This window comes from Meriones unguiculatus, chromosome 6, assembly GCF_030254825.1.
Source record: "Meriones unguiculatus strain TT.TT164.6M chromosome 6, Bangor_MerUng_6.1, whole genome shotgun sequence".
In the NCBI taxonomy this organism is placed as follows: domain Eukaryota; kingdom Metazoa; phylum Chordata; class Mammalia; order Rodentia; family Muridae; genus Meriones; species Meriones unguiculatus.
Window position 1 is genome coordinate 40,416,014 of NC_083354.1, and position 25,724 is coordinate 40,441,737.

General features: G+C 43.2%; 1 protein-coding gene across 2 annotated transcripts in view; it reads left to right on the plus strand.

Annotated features, from left to right (window-relative positions):
* Stac (SH3 and cysteine rich domain) overlaps window positions 1–25,724 on the plus strand; it is a 116,711-nt gene that overhangs the window by 81,498 nt on the left and 9,489 nt on the right. For both annotated transcript variants that reach the window (XM_021663669.2, XM_060385172.1), the window contains 4 exons: window positions 5,190–5,254; window positions 8,255–8,343; window positions 21,201–21,252; window positions 21,352–21,489. In XM_021663669.2, the coding sequence (XP_021519344.1) occupies window positions 5,190–5,254; window positions 8,255–8,343; window positions 21,201–21,252; window positions 21,352–21,489 (344 nt within the window). The remainder of the gene's footprint in view (window positions 1–5,189; window positions 5,255–8,254; window positions 8,344–21,200; window positions 21,253–21,351; window positions 21,490–25,724) is intronic.

The following is a 25,724-nucleotide window of genomic DNA, read 5'->3' on the forward strand; positions in this document are numbered from 1 at the left end:
AAGAGATGGAGGAGGAAGGGGAGAGAAGACAGGACAGAATAGGAGAGTGGAAGGATGGGGAGTAGCAAAGAGAGGAAGAGAGATGAGATAGAGAATGCTCCCTATTAAACTCAATACTCTGAATCTATGCTGCCTGTATGAGCAAAGAAAAATAGTAAGAATTTTTGTTTAAATTGTCAAATGAGATCAGATTATAATTCGTGCAGCAGATGCAAAAGTAACTCCCGTCTACAAAATTTAAGTCAAGAACTCAAACACTCCCCAAAATAAGCTCTCAACAAACATAATTTAGCAATCAACTTTCCAAACAGGAAAATGTGCTACTATCAGGAAGAAATAACAGGATCATTTTTATGATCAGAGCCCTAGAAGCATATATGTCAAAATCGTCAAACAAAATCATACAATCACATATTTTAAATGCTAGATATAAATCAGAAAATGTAACGAAAGAACAAGGGGTTATCAAATATGAAATTTTGAAGAAAAGTTCAAGGAAAGATTCCAGAATATTGCAAAGTAGAAATGGGATTGCCTTGAATTGGAAATTAGACACAGCTAAAGAGAGAAATGACATCTAAAAATACAGAGCCAAGAAATAGTGAATACCCAGCACAACAAAGACCTGGAATCTGAGAGTAAAGATTAACAGAAAGTGAGTGGACAACCCCAACATGTACCAAGCTAACACATACAGTGTGTGTGTGTGTGTGTGTGTGTGTGTGTGTGTGTGTGTGTGTGTGTATACAGTTAGAAGTACATGAACATCCTGGCTGAGAACTTACAGAACTGATTGAAGGCACATTCCTCAGAGCCAAACCTAGGCATCTCTGTGAGACAAGACTTCAAAGACAGCCAAGTACTGATGTGGGCTGAAAGGCAGATCATACACAGAGAAATGGAAATTATACAAAGAGCTTTTAACAGATTACAACTGAAGCTAAATAACAGTAAATTGGCACCTTTAGAAGGGAGGGAGGAAGGGAGGAAAGAAGGAAGAAGGGAGGGATGGAGGGAAGGAAGGATGGAGAAAGAGAGGGAGGGAGAGAGGGAGGAAGGAAAGAAGGAAGGAGGGAAGAAAGGAAGGAAGGAAGGAAGGAAGGAAGGAAGGAAGGAAGGACTTTTAAACCTGGAATCATAAATAAAACAAACATAGCAAACACCCTGAGACAAGAAGAAATGAAAAGCAGAGAGAGTGTAGGCCCAGTGACATGGATTCCTGAGTAGAAGCACTTGCCATTCAAGCCTGTCACTGTCAGCTCCGTCTCCGGACCCCACTGTGGAGAAAACTGGCCCTTAATCTGACCTCCACATACATGCTACCTTCACATAGCATGTACACATGCAATAATAATGAATAAAAGAGAAAAGGGGGCAAATGCATAGTTAAGTGCAGGTAAACATTGGCTACCTAAAAAAAAAGAAGAAACAAGGAAAAAACCAATAGTGCTTTTAAAAGCTGTTAATAAAATATCTAAAAGTGTCGATCTATGAATAGACAATGAGAATTCAGAGATCCTCATGTTGTTTGAGGAAAGCTTAAAAATATTTCACTTTAGAGCTTATTAAAATTTGCTTCATTAAAGAAGCAAACAACTACACAATAAATAATAAAATGGAGCAAATTAATTTTCCAAACTACAAAAGCTAGAAAAAATTGAATATTAAAAGTGGGGACATGGAGTCAGTCAATGAAAGAGAAAGCAATCTTTAGGACTGAAACCCTAAGTTATTCTCCGGACTCTGTATGCACACACACACACACACACACACACACACACGCACACACACACACACACACACACACGCACACGTACACGCACACACACGCACGCATGCACACATGAACATATTAATAAAAAGTCAGAAAACAAAATATGATACTCTCATCCATAAAAGGCCTGGAAATGGTAATAATAAAGATAAGAACAGACATCATTAACTTGGAAAGACAAGGCAATAAATCCTGAGTGGATAGTAAGTAGAATAAAATTTATAAGCTCTAACAATTTTTAAGATGGAAGAGAACAGAGGATCAAGACACCGTAACCAAAAGGGAAATAAAACACACCAAGAAGAAAAGGCCGTCATGACCAAATTCTCACTGAAAAGCTTGAAAACCTTTTCTAAACGAGCTGATACCAAAAAACACCAGAGTGACTTCAGCCCGACCGCAGAGGGAAGGAAGCAGAAATTCTGAGCTGTTTCTAATCTTTACAGAAACCAAATCAACACTTAAATTTTTGCATGGCAAAAATACCAAGGCTGGACAACTTCATAGGTAAATTCTACCAAACATTTAAGGAATAGAAGATTTCCACGTTACATAAGCTCTTTCCGAGAATCGAAAGCACAGCAAGGAAGAAGGGCGGCCACATTCTCTAACTTGGTTTACGAGGTTATTATAACACTGACTTCAAAACCAAACAAGGCCGGAGAAGGGGAAATCGCTGGCTGCTCTCTCTTGAATATGGATGCACAAGTCTGAAGTAAAATTCTCATGAGCAGAACCCAGTGACGTCCCACTAAAGGGCACTGCCTGATAACTGCCTTGGAATTAGCCCAAGAACTCAAATTTGGGATCGTGTCAGATAATTCAGTAATGTAAACTGGCCTAGCATCATGCAAAAGAAGACCAAAGCCATCAGCTCAGGAAACAAAGAGGCAACGTGGGTAAAAAAGACAAAAAGTGAGAAACAAAACAAAACAAACAAACAAAAAAAAAAAAACAAAAAAAAAAGGGGGGAGTCCTTCAGGATGTGGTCAAAATGAAGATTCGTTTTGTTCCTCAGCAACTAACAGCAAAACTTCCCTGCACACTCAACACAGTTTTTGAAAATTTGTCATGAGATAAACAACGGAATTATTTTTCACACACACACACACACAAACTTTAAAGTGGCAAAACTAACAGTTGTGCAGTAGACAGTCATGTAACATTCATGGTTGTGTAGTGTGTGTACTGTTCTGTAGCATACCTGGTTGTGCGGTATACACGTGCATGGTATACAGTTGGCAGTATACAGTTGGCAGTATACAGTTGTGCGGTACACAGTTGTGCGGTATACAGTTGTGTGAAATACACGGTTATGGAGTATTCAGACAACCGCCTTACTTTTCTCCTTTTTTTTTTTTTTGTTGCTAATCGCTGTTTTAGAACCAGTTTGGGGTGGGCACATACTGTTCTTGTAGAGGGCCTGAGTTCAGTTCCCGGCGCCCACCCTGATTTGGTCACCGACAACCCTTGTGGGGTGGATCACAACCGCCTGTAATACCAGAGCAGGAGACCTGATACTTTCTTCTGGCCTCCGTAGGCAGTTGCACGCGTGTGTGTGCACACTCACACATGCACAAAATAACTGAAAATAAAATCTTAGGAAAAAGAAGAAATGGCTTGGGGAAATAAATTTTAGAACTGCTGTTCCTGGTTACATCCTGCTTTTGATTATATATCCGAAAACAAACTTAAAGTAACTTTGAATAATTTCCTCGACAGACTCACAGGAACGATACACATTTTGAACTAGAAGCTCGGGTAGATATTCCGTAACAGGCTGAAATAATGTGAAATTTTAAAACTGTACAATCAGCCCAAATGGGACATTGTTGAGTAACCTGATAGGAATCCCTTCTTTAGAAACTCTTTTGATTGCTTTCATTCAAACATTTAATGTTCTTTGGGGAAAAATATAGTTTTATACTTACAGAATCAAATGTTTACACCAGGATTTTAGATGATGTAATACCAGAAAGGGGTGTTGCTGATCTCCACCCTAGTTCAGCAGATAAACATCAAGTTAAGTGTCCAGATGCTTCAGACAAACTCTGTGGGAAGGGACCTCTCACAGCTCAGTGTGGACCTCTGGGAGCACACGGGGACCTTGGGTATCTGTGCAAAAGAAATGTAACAGTAAACTCTGGAATTCTGAACTGAACACACTGGACAGTTAAGATGCCTCAGTACTTCCGGGGGGCTCTTGAGTTGAATGTATTTTTTGTCATAGAAGCTCCTCACTCTATTTTATTAATAGTAGAGATTCCGGTGAGGTGGCTCAATGGATAAAGGAGCTTGCATCCAAGTCTGACGACCTGAGTTCAGTCCCTAGGCCCTGGTGGAAAGAGGGAACTGATTCCCACTAGTAACCCTTTGATCTCCAAGGGCACAGGTGGTGTGTAACATACACACTCACACACATACATACATACACACAGTGTAATTTTTCACAAAACTAAGTTGAATGAATGAACAATAGGGAGAATCAGGACACAGATAAACCAAGTTATATGTATGCCTATGGGGTGTACCATTCTGTACCGATATCTTCTTGATATTGTAAAGGGAAAGAAAACAATGAATAATAAATATGTTACTCTAAAATGCCAAGCCATAGCAGCGGTAGATTAATTTACAGACCAAAACCTTACTGCATAAATTTTACTCTAAAGAAAAGATCTATCTGGTGAGAATAACAAGCTGGCCATGGTCACTGGACCAGATCTGGCAGTTCAAGCTCACTGAGTTTGTGTGAAGAACTCTAGGCAAGTATGTATCTGGACAGTGAGAACTGCCCATCTGAAGAGGTTTCATTATCAAACCCAGTGCTTCAAGGTGATGCCTTCCACACAGACAGAAGAGAATCACACACTCCAAAAATAAACTAAAAAAAAAAAAAAAATCAGGGCCATTGCCTTGGTACATTGGACGTAAGCAATCGGGGGTGTTCTAGACTTTAAAGATAATGCTTTAATCTTCAAAACAGAAGGTAGACAGCATGAAGAATCTGGCATCACGATACTGAATCTAAAAATCCTGGTGTTTAGAAAAGATAAATATTCAAAGGGAATGGAATTATCTGCCCAAGTAATTCTACACAGTGAACTCACCTGTGCTTCTAATGGTACATAGCTAAAAGAGACTGAGTTTCAAACTCACAGTTGGCCAGTGATTGAGGGAATGTATCATGGAGTATGCATGGACTGTGGGGTGCCAAGTGGGGTTATCAGGTTGCTACAAAAGAAGGCAGGGAAAACACCTCTGAAAGAAGAATGAAGGTGGGGAGGTAAGGGAAGGGATGGGCAGGAAGTAGCCAATGATAAGCTCTGGTTCAATCAAAACATCCCCCTTCATCCATGTCCCCAAACATGGCTACGAGACACACAAAATGCCTGTGCTCTCTTTCCTCCCCCAGTGTTTACATATCCAGAAAATGGTACCGATGACTTCAGAGACCAAGTTAAGACCATAAACCACCAGGTATGTAGACATCACAGGATACAGATCAGGTGAGACTTCATGGATTAAACTGTCAATCATCACCCGAGTGGATCACAAAACCCCTTGCCGGGGATGATGGTGGCATAGTTGTGTGTCAAATTATCTCTTAAAATCATTTGAAGAAAAAGGTAACACATCTGAGAGTAAGTACCAGTGAAACATAATAAATAATACAGAATGGAAAAAGCACAGTGTATCAAAGGTGAAAAGGATAAACACTTATTAATGACGTGCACAGTCTTCCATCAGATGTTACTGCCAGTGAAGGCATGCTCTAGAATGTGTTAATTACCACGTCACATCATGACTACACTGGATGCCATACAAGCATATGTCGTTATGTCAGATCTGTCCCTTCATATGCACATATATAATCACAATAGACTCAAGCAATGCTGTCCTTGAGCTTTAAATTCAAGCAATGTTGTCTCTGAGCTTTAAATGATAGTGGAATGATGGGCCTGTAAGATGGCTCAGTGGGGGGAAGGGGTTTGCTGCCAAGACGGTTGACCTGAGTTCAGTCCCTGAAACCTGCTCCGTGAAAGGAGAGAACCAGTTCTCCAGGCTGTCCTCTGACCTCCACGTGTATACTTCGGAGCACAAATGCTACACGTGCAAATAGATAGATATAAAAATTAACAGCAAGGTAAATCTTGAGTTCAAAAGGCTGCAATATACTTGTGTGCAAGTCTTACATTTTGTACCCATAAAAAGGATGTATTTATTATATTATGCAATGTACTCGAAAGTATTATTGCAGTTTCATCTGTGTAATATATTGTTTTAGCTTGTATATTATAAAATATAAATGTATCTATAGCAATACAGTTTTTTTGGTTAGTGGTAACAGCTAATGTTTATATGGCACTACAAGACTCCTTTATAGACTAATAAATCGAGGACTATAGTAAGGCCTACCTAACAAGGTTGTAGAGACGTCTAGTTATATTAATACAAGTAATAAAATGCCAGGCAGCCAGTAAGCTATCAAAATTGTCAGATTTTATTATCATATTTGCAAGGTTTCAAAGCCTATGCAGATAGTGGTACTACAACCCAATGCCAAAAAAACTATGCTTTTTTTAATTAATTTTTTAATTTTAATTTTATTAATTACAGTTTATTCACTTTGTATCCCACCTGTTGCCCCTCCCCCACCCCCTCCCAATCCCACTCTTCCTCCCTCTTCTTCTCCTATGCCCCTTCCCCAGTCCACTGATAGGGGAGGTCCTCCTCCCCTTCCATCTGACCCAAGTCTATCAGGTCTCATCAGGACCGGCTGAATTGTCTTCCTCTGTGGACTGGGAAAACTATGCTTTCTTCTTACCACAAATGAACTGATCACCACACAAACGGGGCTTTGATGCAGTACATACCAACTTTCAACCACTGATAAAAAGTCAGTTTTAGGGTCAGAGTGATGGCTCGGTGAGAGCACTTCCCACCTGTTCTAACAGGAACTACGATTACTGTTTCTGTGATAAAACTCCACAGTGTGCTCAGCCTGTTTTCTTACAGAACCCAGAACCACTTGTCCAGGGGGAGCCCATCCACATGGGCTGGGCCCTCCCACATCAATCACTAATTAAGAAAATGCCCTACAGGGTTGCCTATAGCCTGATCTTAAGCATTTTCTCAATGGAGATTCCTTCTCCTCCAGTGACTAGTTTGTGTCAAGATGACATAGAAACTGCCAGCACATCGCCCTTCCAGAAGACCCAGGTTCAGTTCCCAGCCTCCTTATCAGGTGGCTCACGACCATCTGTAACTCCATCTCCAAAGGGTCCGATGCCCTCTTCTGGCCTCCGCAGATGCTGCATGTATGGTGGCACATATATGCATGCACACACTTAGACACACACATACAGATCAATAAACAAGTAAAACTTTGGTCTGGTTTGGAAAGCAAAATCTATTTATAGCTGTTCACATGTCTCTCTTTTTTTCCAGAGACAATGTTCCCATTTGGGGCAGAGGAGATGATGGCTCAGTGGCTCAAGTATTTGCAGCACAATCCTGAGGACCAGGGTTCAGATCCCTATCACACACATAGAAGACAGGAGGGCACGGGGGCTCACTTGTAATTCCAGCCTCAGGACGTAGAAATGAGATCTGAAGGAATCTAGGAAAATTAGATAATCTGCAAGCCCTGGGTTTGTCTGAGACACCCTTCTTCAATGAACAGGGTAGAAGGGTGGTTGGGATGCGTCCTACTGTAAGCCTTGTACCTCCACATGCACACGCATGCACATGCAGCCGCACATACGTGAGCTCCACATATGCATCACATACACACACACACACACACACACACACACACACACACACTTGAAAATGGAAGAAAAAATCCCGTTTCTGACATTTTCATTTGGAACCACGTCAAAGAAAAAATTATGCCCCCAAAAGAATAACTATATCTGAGATGTCCAAACCATTCTAAAAAACTTATAGTAGAGTCTGACTCCAAAATTAAAAGTAAGCTAAGGAACTGGGCATGGTGGTGCATGCTGCCTTTAATCCCAGCACTAAAGGTAGAGGCAGGAGGATCCCTGTGAATATGAGACCAGCCTGGTCTGCACAGTGAGTTCCAGGACAGCCAGGGCTACAGAGTGAGACCAGTCTCAAAGAAAAAAAAAAGAAGGAAAGAAAGAAAGAGAGGAAGGAAGGAAGGAAGGAAGGAAGGAAGGAAGGAAGGAAGGAAGGAAAGAAGGCAAACTATCCCTGCCTTGAGTTAAATAAATAGTAAATAAATAAATAAATAAATGATGAATGAATAAATAAATAAATGAATAAATAGTAAATAAATAAATAAATGGGTAAATGGGTAAATGATTAATTAAATAAAGTAAACTAAGAGAGACTCCTCAGGAACAGCCAGACGCTTGACTCCTGAGACTGCACATGGACCCTTCATGGCAGTCATGTTTTCACATCCGTTTTCTTTCTCTCCTCTCTCATTTGCTTTATCTTCTCTTACAGGGACCTCCTTCCAAAGACCCAATACAGATGAACACCTACGTTGCCTTGTACAGATTTATACCACAGGAGAATGAAGACTTGGAAATGAGGTAAAAACAAAAAACAAACAAAATATATATATACATATACATATATGTATTAAAATGAATGAAAGACAATTTTAAAACTGTTACTTTTCTATGTTTAAAAAAAAAAAAAAAAGAAAAAAGAAGGGGGGAACATCGTGAGATGACTCAGCAAGTAAAGGCAAGCCTTCTGACCCGAGTGCAAGCTTCACAACCTGTGACAAAAGGAGAGCCGCCTCCTAAGGGTTGTCCTTTCACCTTCACGAACACACTGGCACACACACACTTACACACAGATACACACATATACACTCATGTACACAAGCATACACACATATACGCATACACACATCTGCATACACACACGTACATATAAACCTACCTACTACACACACAAACGTTTGCATACACCCACATAAACATACCTATGAACACACAGACCCACGAGCACACCACTACTGACGACAACAGTAACAACCGTAACCCCGTGAGACTCGTTAGAGCAATGACCCGTAAATGTCTTCACGCACCCAGCAGTCCGCAGGGCTCACGTGGGAGCTGCCTGCTGAGTCCTGTCCCAGGCATCTTCCTGCGCAGAGCTTTGGGGGAGCCAGAGAGTGCGCATCTATGTCTAGTCTGCAGGAGGTGCCGATGCTGGTCTGAGGAACCGCACCCTGCAGAGCACGCCCTCGGTTCGTGGCCCGTGGAATGTGAGAGTTAAGCATTAAACCATGAAGGTTAAGCATTAAACGTACTTGACATTCAGTGTCTACCGGGTAATCAAAGGGTTTGTTTAATCCCCAAATTAGCACTGATGGAAGAGTTGAGCTACAATTTGGGGCTCAGTCTCCGGCCTCCCGTATAAGGTCAGCTTTGCGTGAGTCTGTCTTCAAGTGATGCCTGGGCCTTCCCAGAGCAGGGTTCGGAGTCTGCACCCCAGCTTACACGTGGGTACTGTTTGCAGATGAGAAGTGGAGTCTGAAGGGTATCGTCTGGGACAGAGTGGCAGAGAGAGTATGTTACAGGAGAAAAAAAAAAATCTACTACTGTCAAGGAGGTAGTGAACCAGAGCTGGGGAGGAGAGAGGATCCATGGAGTGTGCCTGGCAGTTTGGCATCTTTTAAGGGTCCTTCATGTAGTGCACACTTTCGCTTTTTCAGCTTCTCTCTGTATGCTCTATCTGTTGCACATCACATGTCAGCCTTGGGGCAAAGGTGTTCTAGTCTGGTCTTGTTGTGCTTGTTTGTACTTCATTCTTCTCCACCCCAAACTCCTGCCATGATGCTTCTGAGCTTTCTCCTCCACTGGGTAAACTCTCCGGGATGATCGTGTTGTTTGGGGTGCAAGCACTGACAGATTAGTCCTACAATGCTGGGAGAGGATATGGCATTTTCAGGTGGGATCTTTCATCAGAGACAGTGCAAACCTCTTAGTCGTCGCCTCTCCAGCCTTGTGACTGCTTTGGGATCTCCAGGAGATGGCCCATAGTTGACGCTATACTGATGGAGATGAGAGTGGCAATAGTGCGACATACTGAGCTCCCTGAGATTGCCATTTGGGTGTGTAGGATTTACAGTGAGGTGCTGCAGATGGCTCAGTTGGGAAAATGCTTGCATTGTGAGCACAAGGACCTGAGTTTAATTCCCTAAAACCTGCTTAGAGAAAAAAGGAGAGGAGAAAGATGAAAAGGAGGAGAAGAAGAGGAGAAGAAGGAGAAGGGGGAGGAGAAAGGAGAGGGAGAAGGAGGGGGCATGGTGGCACAAGCTTGTAACCCCAGAGCTTGGAAGGCAGAGATGGGTGGACCTCTGGGACCCCTCAGCCAGCAGCTTACTCTACTCAGGAAGGTCAAGGCCAGCGAGAGACCTTACCTCAAAAAGCAAGGTGGATTGCTTGGTGAATAATTCTTAAAATTATCCTCTGGCCTCCACACACAGCCACACACACAAATATGTACTGCACACACATGGTCGGACACACCAAAAATAAATTTAAGACGAAAGAACTCCGTAATGTTCCGGCCCCATATCTTTGTTAGAACTGTCTTCTGAATTCTCCAGATTTTTAGCACTAGTTGCAGAGCAATACTGGCTGTTTCCAGGGACACTGAAGAGTGTCTGGCTTTGAGTTGGCTGTCATAACTCTGTGTGTTTATTTTCTGTTGGTTGCAGGCCATTAAAAGCCAAGATGTCTGGTCACAACTCCAATATTTACAATCTGCTTGCAGGCAAGCAGAGATATTCATTCCCAGGAGTGAAATGCCTGCATTTTGTAGGCTGCAAGATGGAAACGATAAATCATATTTCTATTTATTTGTCTGTTTACTTTTTTAACCAAGGCATTGTAGGTTCGCATTTTTAAAAGCCAGGAGCTTGGTTAGCACATTCAAAGCAATGCTGAAAAGATCGGGTATAAATTCCCTGAATGAGTTGGGAGTTGTGAATTATTTTCCTCCTCAAATCATAAGGGAGAAAAATCCTTTTGATTAGACATTATTTTTATTTGCCTGCATACCCACCCATGGGAGCATGCTGGGTACCTTCCTTGGGAAAGAAAGAAAAGGAGTAGCATATGAGGAGTGTTGGAAATATGAATTTGGGGACTAAAGGAAAAAAAAAAAACAGATGTCAAAGGCAGCCATCAAAAGTCAGAGCAGATGAGTGATGGCTTCAGTTGATTCCTTAGGGGTCTGCCTAGTATCAAGGAAAACTTTCCCTACCAGAGACCAATGCAGACATCTCATGGTCCTCCATATTAACTTACTGTCCTGCTGGAACCAGCAATCAATGGATCAGGACATCTACTGTCACTGTATCCCTCAATCCCACTCATCATGGAGAATGAAGTGAGTCTTCCCTGGCCTACAGCCAGCTTAAGGAGCTCCCCTGAACCTCCTGCCCAGAATATATTCAATATTCATTCTCTGTGTATTCATCTAAAACCTAATAATCCCAGATCTTAGCCAGATTCTCAGGGTGCTACCTGTTCTCAACCTTGTATCTCCAACTTTGTGTTCCCTACTGTCTTCTACTGCTCACCGTGGGTAGAGTATGGACAGGTCAAGGCCACAGTGCAGTTTTCACAGGTGCATAGAAACCAGTAAGTCGGGTGGAAGGGTTCCTTCCCTACCCGCTTCTCATTCAGCAGCAGAGCACCGAGCTAACAATAAACTTCAGCTACCTCGTGTTGAAAATAAGGACAATCAAGTCTGGGCTCCTAGAATGAGGTGGTTGCAGAAGGTCACAATGCCAATACGCTGGAGAAATTTTACCATTTCAGTTCCCTTGTACTTCAGGTTGTTGTTCTGCTCTGTTTTCGTTGCTGTTGGTAGTGTTTTGAGATCATGTCATTCTGTAGCCCTGGCCGGTCTTAAACCTGGAATCTTTCTTCCTTGACCAGTTAGATACGGGATTATGGGCATGTGCCACTGTATCCAACTCCAATGAGCTTCAAAAGGAGAGTCTTTTGTTTCAGAATAGAGGGATAGAGGTAGAGAAAGGAGGAGGGAGACAGGGAAGAAGTCAGACAGAGCAGACAGCATGAGTTCACTGAATGTTTAAGAATGCCAAGTGTGGCACCACTTGGCCTGAGTCTAAGTCCTAGGCAAGTCACTCATACAGTCATATGACCTCACATGTCTAGAAAGCCACAGAAGCTGTCTGACGTTTACTTCTGAGCATGCAGAAGGTGCACCATGGCACCCAGGCTGGCTTCAAGGCCCCGACAGCCTCCACGGTCTTTGCATTTAAAACATTGTTTGTAGAGACTCAAGACTGTGCCACCTCATCTTTGCTGGCTTCTGTTTCATTTGCGGTGCTTTTTATTTCACCAAAAGGAACACAGCACCACGGATAGGGGACCAGACACACACCTGTCTCCATCTTGTATTTCTTCCTCCTCTCAGTTCTATCTCACTATCCCTTGACTGTGAGACCCCACCCCCACCCTAACACAAACACACACACATACACACACACACACACACTGGCTCTCTTGGATTATTTATTTCAGAGAACCTACCTAAACTTGTACTCGTACAATTGTGGAACTCTTTAGCTACCTGGTCTTCCCCTGTAAACTCCCTGGGGAAACTCTGCCATTGACACTCACGCTGTAACTACCTCTAAGAACTCTACTGCTGAGAGGATGAGAAGTTTGCAAAACGGAGGCTTAAAGCCTCCACTTCACATGGAGGCACCTCCTGCTTTTGCTCAGTGGGAGGAGCCTATATGGCTTCACCAGGTTGGCCTCTCATGTAGACCATCGGGAGACGTAACTGACTCAGAACACACAAGGCATTTAGGAACTTGGAAGTAAAGGGTGGAGAGAGAATGGAAGAGCGAATGGTCCAAATACATATTTCAGAGACCGTGGAGTGTCTATTTCAAGAGCCCACTTTGACCTTCCACATCTAAGTAATTTCCATTTTTATTAGTTCCATTCAAACGGATTTATATGATAATGTTCATTTGTCTTCAGGTGGGGAAAAAAAAGGCGGCAGACTTGGGATGGAGACAAGCTTAGGAGCCAAGACAGGGGGAAAAGGAATTGCTCTTTCAATATTATTAAATTCTAAGGAAGATAAATTAATGACTGTGTATGACAGAATGCCTAAATGAAGAGGGGGAATTTCAGAGAAAAACACATCTTTTTAACACCAAATAAGGATCTAGAATTGTGGATTATCAGGCTCTTGGAAGCATCAAGTCTCTTGACATTCTGTGTGGGTGAGTCTGAATGAGAGCAGGCAATCATGAGTCTGGTTGGCACTGTCTGAATGAGAGCATGAGTCTGGTTAGCAGAGTCTGAAGGAGAGCAAGCAAAACATGAGTCTGGTTAGCTAATATTTGTACAGACCCCTGGAGATGGATGCCTGAATTCATCTCTTCTGAATCTGACATCGAGTTGAAGGTAACTTTAACCTACATATGGCTTTTTTTAGGATGTGTTCTCAAGGTGCTGTCCTCTGTTTGAGCTCAGGGGTCATAGCGCTGGGAGGTATGAGAAGAGCAGACAGAAGTTACAGTCTGGTGTGAGCTGCTGGGCAGGGAACACCTGGTGCTACAACACACCTCAGAGGGACATCTACATAGTCTTAGGACTTCAAGGAAGGTTCCACAAGGAGGCAGCATCAGCATCCGCCTGCAGAGGTCTGCCTGTGAGATTCTGAGGTAAAGGATAAAGAGGAAAGACTTAATCTCCAAAGCTGGAGAAATTCAGTAAGAATCATCAAGTGGGGAGGGGAGGGGGAAATGCCAACCCCCATTACAGAGAAGGTCTTGAAAATTCAGGGCAGAGGCACATGGTGTCAGCTTGGGATTCCTTGCCAGTGATAGCGCTTATGGTTCTTCGTCTTCTGGGAGAGCAGATAGGGCAAACATCATCAAGAAAGTACAGAGTAGAGGCTGGGGCCGGACAGAGAGGCTGAGCTCACCGGCTTTGCTCCCCGCTGTACTTTCCACTCTCTGTTGATGCTGGTCAGTGTCCTCTCTGAAAAGGCTGGGGATTTAAAAAATTAAGTTTTTACTTTTTTAAATGTGTGTATGGATATATGTTTTTCCCAGCATTACCAAAAGAACACAGACACCCTATGTTTACAGTTTACATAAACATCCTCTGTTCTTTTAGCAAAGCGGTGAGGTTGCCCAAGACAACAGTATTTTAGAGGAGAAAGCTGGTTGGAACAGTAAAGCCATCGGTTGTAAACCATAAGAATCCTGTGGAGAATGTTATTAAAGTGGAGATTCCTGAGGACACTATAGCCCTCCACCTGAAACCAAATCCTGCCTGGAAATCTATGAAGTTAAATGTTTGCCTTGAATCTTGTTATGTCCTAGATTGGAAAGCAATTATTATTGTCATTAGCCAATGGCAGGCTCGAGCCCAGAAGCAGGGCGGGGAGATAGTTCAGGCTGTAGTATGCTCGCCTCAGAGGCGTGATGACATGAGTTCAATGTCCAAACCCTGTGTAAAAACAAAGGTGGGGCATGAGGCATGCATTTGAAATCCCAGCACTGGGGAGTAGAGACGGCCGACTCAGTGACCTTTATGCCGGTGAGAGACACTATTTCAAAACCAAAGGTAGACAGTTCCTGAAGAACAACACTCAGGCTGTCCTCTCTCTCTCTCTCTCTCTCTCTCTCTCTCTCTCTCTCACACACACACACACACACACACACACACACTCACACGCCTCCAGGTTCCTGATTCTGTATTGATGACCTGTGGAGAGACCGGCATTCACCTTTTGGTCCACTCTAACGTCCTTCCCCTTGCCAGCTGTGTACAGCCTCTGTAGACTAAGAAGGAAGGAATGCTCGAGACAGATGAGACAGAAGAAGACTCCCCTGGTGTCTCATTTCCATTCTCTAAGTACATTACTGCTTGGCAAATGCATCAACTTAATTAAAACTAAATGTAATTCTAATGCACCAATTTGATTTAAAAATAATCTTCACAGTCGCCAGGACATCAAAATCCAATTAAGGCTATTTGAGGAAAGTCTCTGATGCATATTATTTTGTGATGCTGCACTATGTCAAGAAACCCAGACCTTCCTGAATGTCACTAATGCGTTTAGCAGCCTCCCTTTCACTCAAACGCCTCTCTCAATTAGGTTCTAGAGAGCGTGATCCATGACAGTTCAGGAACATCTCCCAAATTCCTTCTAAATGCCCCTTCAACTGAATGCTCTTGCTAAAATACGGACTTGGGAGAAAATGCAAAACAGCCTTTAGATTCTCAGGTTTAAGATGGAAATCAAACCATACAGTCCAGGAGTGGCTGATGTGCTGGGACTGTAAACAACTCTGGACCAGATTAATACAGATTGGGAAACGAGTCTGATGGAAAAAAATTTCAACAGTAAATCTCAGATGAACAGAGTAATTTGGCTAGTTTCCTTTGCTTCTCCCACTGGCTGGCCTTTTCAAGGGCATCATTTTTGGTTGAGTGGTGGTGTTGATGAAAGCTCAGTCTGGACTTCTCTTTGTCTAATGAGTAGGCTAGGGTATAGAATATTAAAACTGTCCAAAATGACTGCAGAGTGACATGAGCGACTCTCCTGCATTTTTATAAGCCATGAGTAGCACTACAGGAAGCTTGATATCCTTCAGCTGGCCGTGGAGTCAAACCCTGATTAAGTAGTCAGATCTCTCTGTCCTTGCTAACTTGGGCACAAGCATGTCTGGCTTTGCCCACATCCTGCAATGGGCATTGTTCCTTTTCCAGGATATCTGCTCTTTTCCTCCCTACAGAAAGGCCACTATGAAGAGTCACATAGAGAGTGGACTACTGATCCCAGGTTTAATATTACTTTGTGGTCAGAAAGAAATAAGAGAGAAGAGATGGGATCTCTATAAAGAAAGGTAGGAGCCTATCTAGGTTCTGGATCATTCCAAAAACCAGGGTATGAGGCTAATGAAGGAAGTGTCTCATTACCAGTTGTCCCTGACCAAAACCAATGAAGGCAAGTATGTAGCTATGCCTCTGTAATCCCATATGCACTGAAGGCTGAGGCAAGAGATAGCAAGTTCAAGGTCAGCCTAGGAAACATAGACCCACATTGAGAGAGAGAGAGAGAGAGAGAGAGAGAGAGAGAGAGAGAGAGAGAGAGAAGGCCACACTCATCTTCTTGTCCCTAAATGGAAAATGACAGGCTTGGCAGGGAATTAGCAATTTCATAGTGCCAAAGACTTCCACGTGTTTTCTCACTGAATCCACCTAACAATGTTGCAAAATAACTATTGGTTATGCATAATATGTAAACTTAGAGTGTATCATGTGGCAGCTCAGGATCAGAGCCATAAGCATCTGGGATTTTTGCCTGGATCCAATTCCACACTAGTTCTGTCCTCCTGGTACTTGTTTCCCATTCATGGAGGAAGCTCACTGTTAACACCCACTCTATAGACTTCAGCTTTTGAGATTACCAACATCCTAAGGGCAGCAATAATGGCTTAACACCACTTATTGTGGAGTTTCCTAAATAGTTTATATAAGTATTAATATAACCTAGTGTTTAAAAATAAGAACCTCTCTCCCTACTCCTTCAGTGGACTACCACTTTTCATGTGAGATTCTAAGGTCTAAGTAGGCTCTTTATGCCCTTTCCTCTCCTTATCTCACTTGTAGAAAATAATGTGTTTGTCTGAATGGAAAATAGAGGCACCATCAGAAGCTGCTGTTATCCTCACCAGAGTTAAGGAAACTGAGGCTTAGAGAAATCTTGCTGTCTCTGTGCTTCTGGTGAATAATCAAGACCTGGATGTCGCAAGCACTCAGAAAACATGAGCTGGATGGCCTAGAATTCCATTTGGCTACTCGGGCAGAAATAGAGGAGTTAAGATCATTTTTCTGACTTCCAAACAGAAGCCAAAGATGGCCCTAATTCTTCTGAAGGGTTATTCTCAGAAACAGTAACTTCATTAGAGGATGAGAGTTTCCCTGTTCCTAAGAACCTTTACTGTACCCAGGGCATGAGGAGTAATTGGCAGTGGGCCTTAGATCAGCCTACCTCTCTTTAGGAGCTCTCATCTATAAGACATCAAGCCATCTTCAGGAATAGTTTCCAGAAGGTTCCACATAGCCAGCTACACTCTGGTGGTACCACCCACGCTCAACATTCTTTTGCCAGCGGGGTCATCCTCAGCGAGATACCATGCATTAGGCTTCTATTCTCCTCAGACTGATAGGCAAGGCTCTCTGGTTAGTGTAGTGCTTTAGTTCTTTGATGGAATGCTGTAGCATGGAGGAAGAGAGCAAAGCTAAGACAGTTTGAAATGACAATGGACAATTGTGAACAAAGGGCTACAAGAAGGGTCACACAAAGTTTGTATTCAGGAGTCAGGACAACAGCAAACTCCATGTGCCCCCAAGACATGGGCTTTCCTGAGGCTCTCTGTAGTTTGCTAAGCTCCAGAGCTTAGGGACTGTCCATCATTGTCTGCTACCTGACCCTGGGGAGAGATCAGAGTTGTAGCATAGTAAGCTAGAGTAATGTAGCCTCAGGAAGGGCAGTAGCTGGAGTGTGGGAGTTAATCCAGTACTCAATAGAGCAAACTGAGAAAACTCTAGCTGGATCCTCAAAATGGGGCCAGCACCCTTTTTAAAAAATAAAAACCCTATTCCAGAGAGTGGTCTTGCTGTAACTGGAATGCCAACACAGCTTATGCCAGCTGTCACTGAGAATCTAGAAACAGAGGCTGAATCTTTAAATCATGGTTTACCCAGAGAGCAGGTAGCCTGAGAATAAAGTGGATCAAAATCCTCGGTAGGGCCTTCCGGTACATCTTAGTCAGACACAGGAAGTGGACACCAAGACTGTCATCTCAAAGCTCAGTCTTGCTCCTCCAACCAGGTTCTCAGCCTTGTCTGTAAGACTGTGGCGTGGGTGGTTTTCTCCTTACCATCTCTTCCCTCCAAGTAGGGGAAGTTTCCGAATGCACCAAGGTGACTGAGGCTCGCTTCCTTCTGGGTGGCCATTTTGATTGCATCTGTATTAAAGCTTAACGCAGAAAAAGCAAAGTGCCACCAGTGTATGGGCTGGGCTGCTTACACCGTGAATATGAAGATTCCCTTACTATGAAGTGTGGGGGTGCTCCTACAGTTTGGGTTCTAAAGGGTCCCCTATCTGTCCACCCAGATCCAACCCCTGGCTTCCAGTGAGGGGAAAAGTTGGAGTTCATACTCTATGGGAAAGGATGTTCTCATTGTGTGGTGGTGTTAGGCATGTGAACAGAGAAGACGTTACCAGCTTTGGGGTCGCATGTAGAAAGCTGTTGTCTTGGCTTTGAGTACAAGAGACACCACTATTAGCTCTTTCTGCCAGCATGATGGGGCCATTTTGACTGACCTCTGCAGGAATCTACTCCATCCCTTGCCACTACATCCTGTTTATTTCCATCATGCCTTTAAGAGGATGTGTGGTTGTTTATCTTATTATTAACTGGTTTGTTCTTTACTTATTTGTAACTCGTCTTTTGCTTTATAGAAGTTCTAAGCAAGGATTTCACTCTGCAGTATGCACCCGGTGCCTAGCAAAATGGGCTCTTTCAGAATCTACCTTCTGTGGATATTTGTTGAATTAAGGAATTGAATTTTTTCAGAAAGCAAAGAATAAATGGATCAATGTAACTCTCTTCACTCACCAAGCACTTTTCTGGTCCTGGTGGAGATCTTTTGTTTGAAAAGACAGATTCTTCACGGCACTATCAGGGGTATGGCCCGCTATTTTGCATAAAATTATAGCTGATATTTCAGTGTGCGCCTTGTTATAGGAGTTAGTTTTGTTGACTCGGGGTGGTGCTCTGGGGCTTTCCACTTCTGAGTGCTCTAACGGGTGGGTCTCTAGCTGGTTTCTGACACCACAGCTTGACTCAAGCATCCTCCTCCGTTATCCTTAGGAGAGGTGCCTCCATGCTCCGGATCCATCCCTGCTTACAGCCCCTATCAAACCATCAGCAAAGCCTTTGCAATTGATAGCAAGGTACGATTTCTTAGGTTACGGGATTAAATAAAATCTGCTGGAGCTTAGCCGATTTTTCTACAATGACTTTCATGACGGTGCTTAATTAAATCCCTCACCTGGGAAAAAGTGATTTTCTTCAGCCATCTCTTTCAGTGGCATCAGCAGGCAGCCGTGACTGTTGAAATGGTGAAATGTCAGCTATATTTACTGCTGCAGGGCTGCTGTAACAGAGTGGGCAGAAACTGTGGCTTTTGCCTACATTCTTGAGCTCTTAATGATCCACTCCTTTCATGTGAGATTCTAACTCCTGAAGCATTCTCATGAATTGTAGAAAATTAATGAGTTTTGTGAAAGAAAAACACAACTGTTCCAAAAGAGGCAGAGGTCATAGGCCAACAGGCTTCAGAAGAAGAAAAGGGCTGGGGAGATGGTTCAGTGTCGAAGGTGCTTAAGGTGAAGGGTGGGGACCTGAGTTCAAATCCCCTAGGACCCCTGAAAAACCCAGGCATGGTAAACTATGTCTGCAACCCCAGTGCTCTTAGGGCAAGATGGGAGCAGGAAATGGGAGTACCCATAGGGACTCCTGAAGGCCAGCTGGCCTTGGATACGCAGTGCACCAGAAAACAATGAAAGGCCCTGCATCCATTAAGGTAGAAGGGAGGGCTACCATCCAAGGCTGGCCTCTGATGTCCATACACTCACCGTGTAAAGAAGAGAAGAAGGAAGACGGGAAGAGTAAGAAAGAAGGAAAAAGATGAGGAGGTGGGAAAAGAAGAAATACTCTGGAGAAAAAGACCCCAACCAGCATAGAAATTCCCAACCCATGGCTTCACCATAACCCCTTGGAGTCCCGTAAAAGCCCTTCACATGCCCGAGCCTTCCAAAGGCAGAGAGCCATGACATGAGTCTTCTCTTTCGCTCTGAGCTGCCCTTGAATAAATCTGACACATTCCACTGATCTCTGTCTCCAGAGTTTTCTGTGGAGCAACAGGGAGTATGGCGCTTAGAGTTCAGCAACACTCAAGCCTACCCGGGAATCCCAGGGCAAAATAGACATTAACTTAGACTTGGCACTGACAGCAGAAGAGATCAAATCAGAACAGCAAAGTGGGCACAGGGATCGGCTCTGCTCTGTTCCAGCAGCGCCCAGGGATGTAAAAAATGAGTTTCTTTTTTTTTTTTTTTTTTTTTTTTTAAGAGTGCTTCTAGTACCATACAAATACAAAGAAAGGCTGCCAGGAGAGAGGAGGAACCTTATGAAATTCCTGTCAGAGAGCTGCAAACCCAGGCAGGATGAAAAGATAGATGACCAAAAGCAGAAAAATGGCAGGCCATGGTGCCACAGCCTAGGCTTCCCAGCTAATGCCAGGTGATTTCGGCAAGTTGAAGACAAGCCTGGGCAACAATGTGATATTATGTCCTACAATATTTTTTTTAATTGTACTCAGAAGAAAAAAGTTCGTAAGTATAGGAGTCGGTTTAAAAACTGGGCAAAATCCCTCATGCTGGGTCTCCAGTCACATGGACAGCTTTAAGCTCCTCCTCCTCTCTCTCTCTCTCCCTTTCTCTCTCTCTCTCTCTCTCTCTCTCTCTCTCTCTCTCTCTCTCGCGTGCGCGCGCGCTCTGTGTGTGTGTGGTGTGTGTGTGTGTGTGTGTGTGTGTGTGTGTTACTTAGCTTGCTATACCTCAGTACCTCTCACAAATGTGGAGCCTACTACTCTGAATTCTAGAGTGGCCTTAGGAATTACATTGGCCTATAAAAAGACAAACATGAAAATATAACCTTTACTCATCCTTAGCTAACTCTCTCTCTCTCTAATCTATCTCTATCTATCTTTTATCTTTCTTTCTATTTCATATGCATTGGTATTTTGCTGGCATGTATATGTGTCTATGTGAGGGTGTCAGATCCCCTGGAACAGGAGTTATAGACAATTGTGAGCTGCCATGTGGGTGCTGAGAATTGAACCCCAGGTCCTCTGGAAGTGTAGCCAGTCATACCTGTGTGTCTTTTAATCCAATCAAGGTGATGATGAATTAACCATAACAAATAAAGATAATAACAAAGAGTATGACTGGTTTTAAATGTAACTACTAAACAATAACATAAAAGCAAAATATCACCCATAGCTACACATAAATGCATGGGGAAATCTGGTAGAACATACAGAAGAGGGGAGGAAGACTTGGGTCAAAATACACCTTTATACCTTATTGAAGGCTAAATCTGGGCATTTTTGTAATGTGAATATTTGCTTTCTTTTTTCTTAGGAGGTAAGAGCCAGTGAAATCATGCTTGCTTTATTTCTATTTATTTTAGGACCATTTGAGTGAATGAAAAACTATCTCACATTAAAGTGTATTTTCCCTTCCTCATTTTACTTCCCCACCCAACTCATCCATCCTTCATTTCTAGGCCGGGAGACATGATTACTCTTCTAGAAGACTCCAATGAAGACTGGTGGAAAGTAGGTATTTTGGTCTTTAAAAAGAAATAAGAATCCTTCAGTGGTGACAGTTACAATAAATGTTACATTTGCCGCTGAATGCCTCCTCTTCCATTTCAGGGAAAGATTCAGGACAGGGTTGGTTTCTTTCCAGCCAACTTTGTTCAGAGAGTAGAACAGCACGAGAAGATTTATAGGTGTGTTAGAACCTTCGTTGGCTGCAAGGACCAGGGGCAGATAACACTGAAAGAGAATCAGGTAAGTCAAGTCCACAAGGCCCGGCACACAGACAAAGCTGGGACAAGTGAGGGGACCAAGTATGCCATTTGTAAAAAAGATGATGGTACGCCATGGGATGGGGGTCGTTAGAATCCAACAAGCAAAGCCAAGTGCCAGGAAACTTTGGATTTAGTTAGTTTTCATTGTTATCAAAGAATACCACAGCTGAAAGGAATTTAGAAAGAAGAGTATATTTTAGCTCAGAGTTTCAAAATGTCGGAGTCCATAGTGGCTGGGAAGGCACCAACATAGCAAGGATAGGCAATGAAAGCCTAACAACAAGAACAGGAAGCTGTCTGAACACATTTCATTCAAACACAGGAAGTAGAGAGAGAAAAAGGAAGGGGAATAAGCTATAAAACCTCAAAGCCCATCCCTAATGGCATACTTCCTCTAACAAGGCTCCACCTCCTAAAGGTTCCATAAGCTCCCCAAAGACACTAACGGAAGACCTAGTATTCAAATATATGCACCTGGAGGGACATTTCTCATCCAAGCCACTGGGATCTGTCAGAGGACAGATAAGCACATAAAATGCCACAGTGTCATAAGAGCATCTCAGCCCTGCACTTGTGCCTGAGGACCACTGATATTAGCAGCTACTCCCGTTTTCACTCCCGGCTTGTGCCCACCAAGGCATCATCACCTAACAGGAAAACTGTTACATGATGCTCTGCTGCATTCCAGGGCTCAGTCAGTTGGCTCCAATCACTGAGCCCTCTCATATCTCCTTCCAAGCCCCAAGCCTCCATGTGTCCCCTAAAGGCCATACACATTCATATAACAGCAAAAGACAGAAACAAAACACACATTAAAAATTATCTCAGGCAGAGATTCTGGACATCTCGCTGTACCTAATCTACAAGTTGCTGGCACCTTTTTGCTTGGGGCTTTGAATGAAGTGTTCCTTAAGATATTGTCAATTTTTCTGGGTCATCTAGGTCTATAATGTCCTTAAGATACTTCCTTCTACACTCCTCATCTCTCCCGTAGGATGTAGAGAGAAACTAACAGGACAGTCTCAGCTCAGCTCTGTCCTATTTCTCTCCGTGTCTTCTTCCAGCATCAACATAATGTCCTTCAGTCCCTCTTAATTCTTCTCTTGTCACATACCTCATCTTCACTGCAGGGCAAAATGACATGCTTGTACCTCCAAGGTTGTTCTGGATATGTTAGAAGAGGATGTGGGGAAACAGAGTTAGAAAGGTCCTTCCTTCCCAGTGAAGCCTCACAGCTGATTGCGAATTTCAGTTTGGGAAGTCGGAAGTCTGCCTCTTTCTGCATTCTTGCTATATAGTCATTCTAGAGTTTCTCAAGATAATCGTTATCTCTAGTTGGAAACACGGACATGACAAGGCTCAGTTTACAAGAAAGTAAAAAATGAAGCATGCACTCATAATTCAATACTTGACTGTTCAACACAGTTGCTCCAAAGGAATCCTGGATGCCATTTATTTAATTTTATTGTTTTATTTGAGTTGTACAGAGACTGCGTGAGCACAGATGTCTGCATGCTGCATGCTGGTGCTGTGGCATGATGAGGCATTGTATCCCCTGTGATTTGGACTCATAGACAGTTGTGAGTCAATATGTGGATGCTGGGAATCGAACTTGAGTCCTCTGCAAGAGCAGCCAGTGCTGGTATCCACCAAGCCATCGCTCCAGCCATCCACCCCCATTTGGGGGAATTACCATCAAAGATAGTTACTGAGTCTCACGCATACAAACACACACAGACACACACACACACATGATCAGTCATTACTTCATAATTATAAATGATTTATCATTCTAAAATACTGTTTTACTCAACTTAATCAGCTATTTTCTTTTCCATATGTGGCTCCAAATGACTTTTTCAGATTGACAAATGTTACCTCACTTTGGGCCTGTAGTTCACACCATAAAATTTCAGCATTCAGGAAACACAAGGCAAGAAAAGTTCAAGCCCAAGGTCCACATATGTAGTGAGTTCAAAGCCAGGCTGAATTACATAGCAACCAAGAACCTGTCTCAAAATGGCATAGACTTGGGATGTAGCTCAGTGATAGAATACAAAACCCTGGTCTTGCTTTCTAGTATTTAAAAGAAAGAAGCCCCACACAAAAATAATGATTCCATTTTCCTTGTACCTAGTTGATAAAATGCCTAAAAGAAAAGTCTAATGAAAACTTACAATGTGAAAAAGGGGGATTTTAAAACAAAATTAATGTCTATTACTTTTAAAGTCAAGCAAATAAAAACATGCCAGCAAATCAGAGCATTGTTTTCCATATATCTTAAAAACAGTGTCAGATGAAGTCAGTGAAATTGGCTTTCCATAAATGCCAGTATACATTAGTTCACACATTTTGAGTAGTCTGTGTATTAAGAGCCACGAAAATTACCCTGCCTGTGCTTGCTATAATTCCACTTCTGCAATGAACTCATGAAAATAGTTTATGCACGGAGGAAAAGCTGGGCAAGGAATGACAGGCCTCCAAGTAACTTCATAATGGTGAGAATTGGGAACAATCATACAATGACCGTTAGTGAGTCAACAGTAAAACCTTCCTCAGAGGAAGAGTTTGGAGAGTGTGATAATGATGTTGTAGACAGGATTACAGAAATCAGACCCGGGCCCCAGTCCGTGCTGTGCCCAGCTGAACATGCGTCTCAAAGAAAAGTCTAAAAGATGAAAGAACGGAGTTGCAGATGGAGGGAGTACTCAGTCATCTTCAGCCTCGGGACTACAGTGATGGAGATCAGGTGTGACCTGGGTACAGAAAAGATCTCATTATCGCAGCCTACCTCACCCTGCCCTCGCCACTGGCACCATCCCCATGGCTGCCACTATGGGCCACCCTGAAGCTCAGGGCACCAGGTGGCTCACAGCACAAAAAAAGGGCCAGGAAGAAATGCAGCAAAACTGGCCTAGAAGATAAGATTGACTCGTTGCCTACCAAGGGAAGACGACTGGAGGAAGTCTGGAGAGTGGTGAGTCCCTGGATCCATCCTTGAAGAAGCAAGACAGACGGAGGAAAGACAGGCAGCGTCTTTATCAGTGGGAGTAAAAATGTAACAGAAATAACTGGCAGAGGGCTGGGGAGATGGCCCAGGGGATAAAGTACTTACTGCATGCATGTGAGGGCAGGAATCCACACCCTTAGCACCCTCCCAGAAGCCAAGTGGAGATGGGACCCCCAGAAAATGTAGCTAGCAGGACTGGCCAAATCACCGTATTGCAGGGTCTCTCTGAGTACAGTGGGGAAGATACTCAACAATGGGCATTTACACTGTTTAAATTCTCTCATTTTCTTTTCACGTCACCTGTGAATTGAGTGGATTGATCATGCAGTATTTCTAATTTACGAAAGAGGGAGCAGAGTCCCACAGACACTCTGTGCCTTGCTCAACAAGCACATGAAAGCTCCAGGCAAGAATACGAACATGGGCCTCCGCGCCCACGTCCGCACCTCGACAGGGCTTATTCTTGCTAGCACAGGCTCCCTGTTGAGCACTTCGCTCTCCTCCAAGCTCTGGACACTTCTTCACCACGCTGTAGCCACACCTCTAATGCCGTGCACGCCCCACACAAACGCATACTCCTCCCACCTTGAGCTGACTCAGTGCAGACACGGGCTTGGATGAGTGAAGGGGTGAGAACGTTAACTGTCAGGTTCCGCTGTGCTGAGGCGGTGCCCTCTCCCCTCAGTGCTTGGGGGGTAAAGGCAGGGGGATGTGGATTTCTAAGCCAGCCTGGGCAGCATGAGATCAAACAACAGCTTTCATTTAAGGATGTTATTGTGAGAGATGGGAGTGGTGGGACTTACCTTCAATCCCAGCATTCAGGAGGCAAAGGCAGGCCAGTCTCTATGGGTTCAAAACCAGCCTGGTCTACACCTATGGGTTCAAGACCAGCCTGGTCTACATAATGAGTTTGAGGTCAGTCAAGGCTACATACATAGTGAAACCCCAACTGAAAAACAAACAAACAAACAAAAACAAAACAGAAAAACCAATGTTATTATTTTTTTTAATTTTTTCAAATTTGAGCTCCTCTTTAATTTCCTACATCATTAATTTATATGAAAACTTTTAAAACCTCTTAAAGAAATGTAATGCAGTGCAAAGGTCAATGGTGCCGAAATCATGTAGAAATGGATCCGTACCATGCATTGTTTAGGTAGTCACCTCTAAATCTCGCCTAAAAGATCAGTATAGTAGCATCTCCC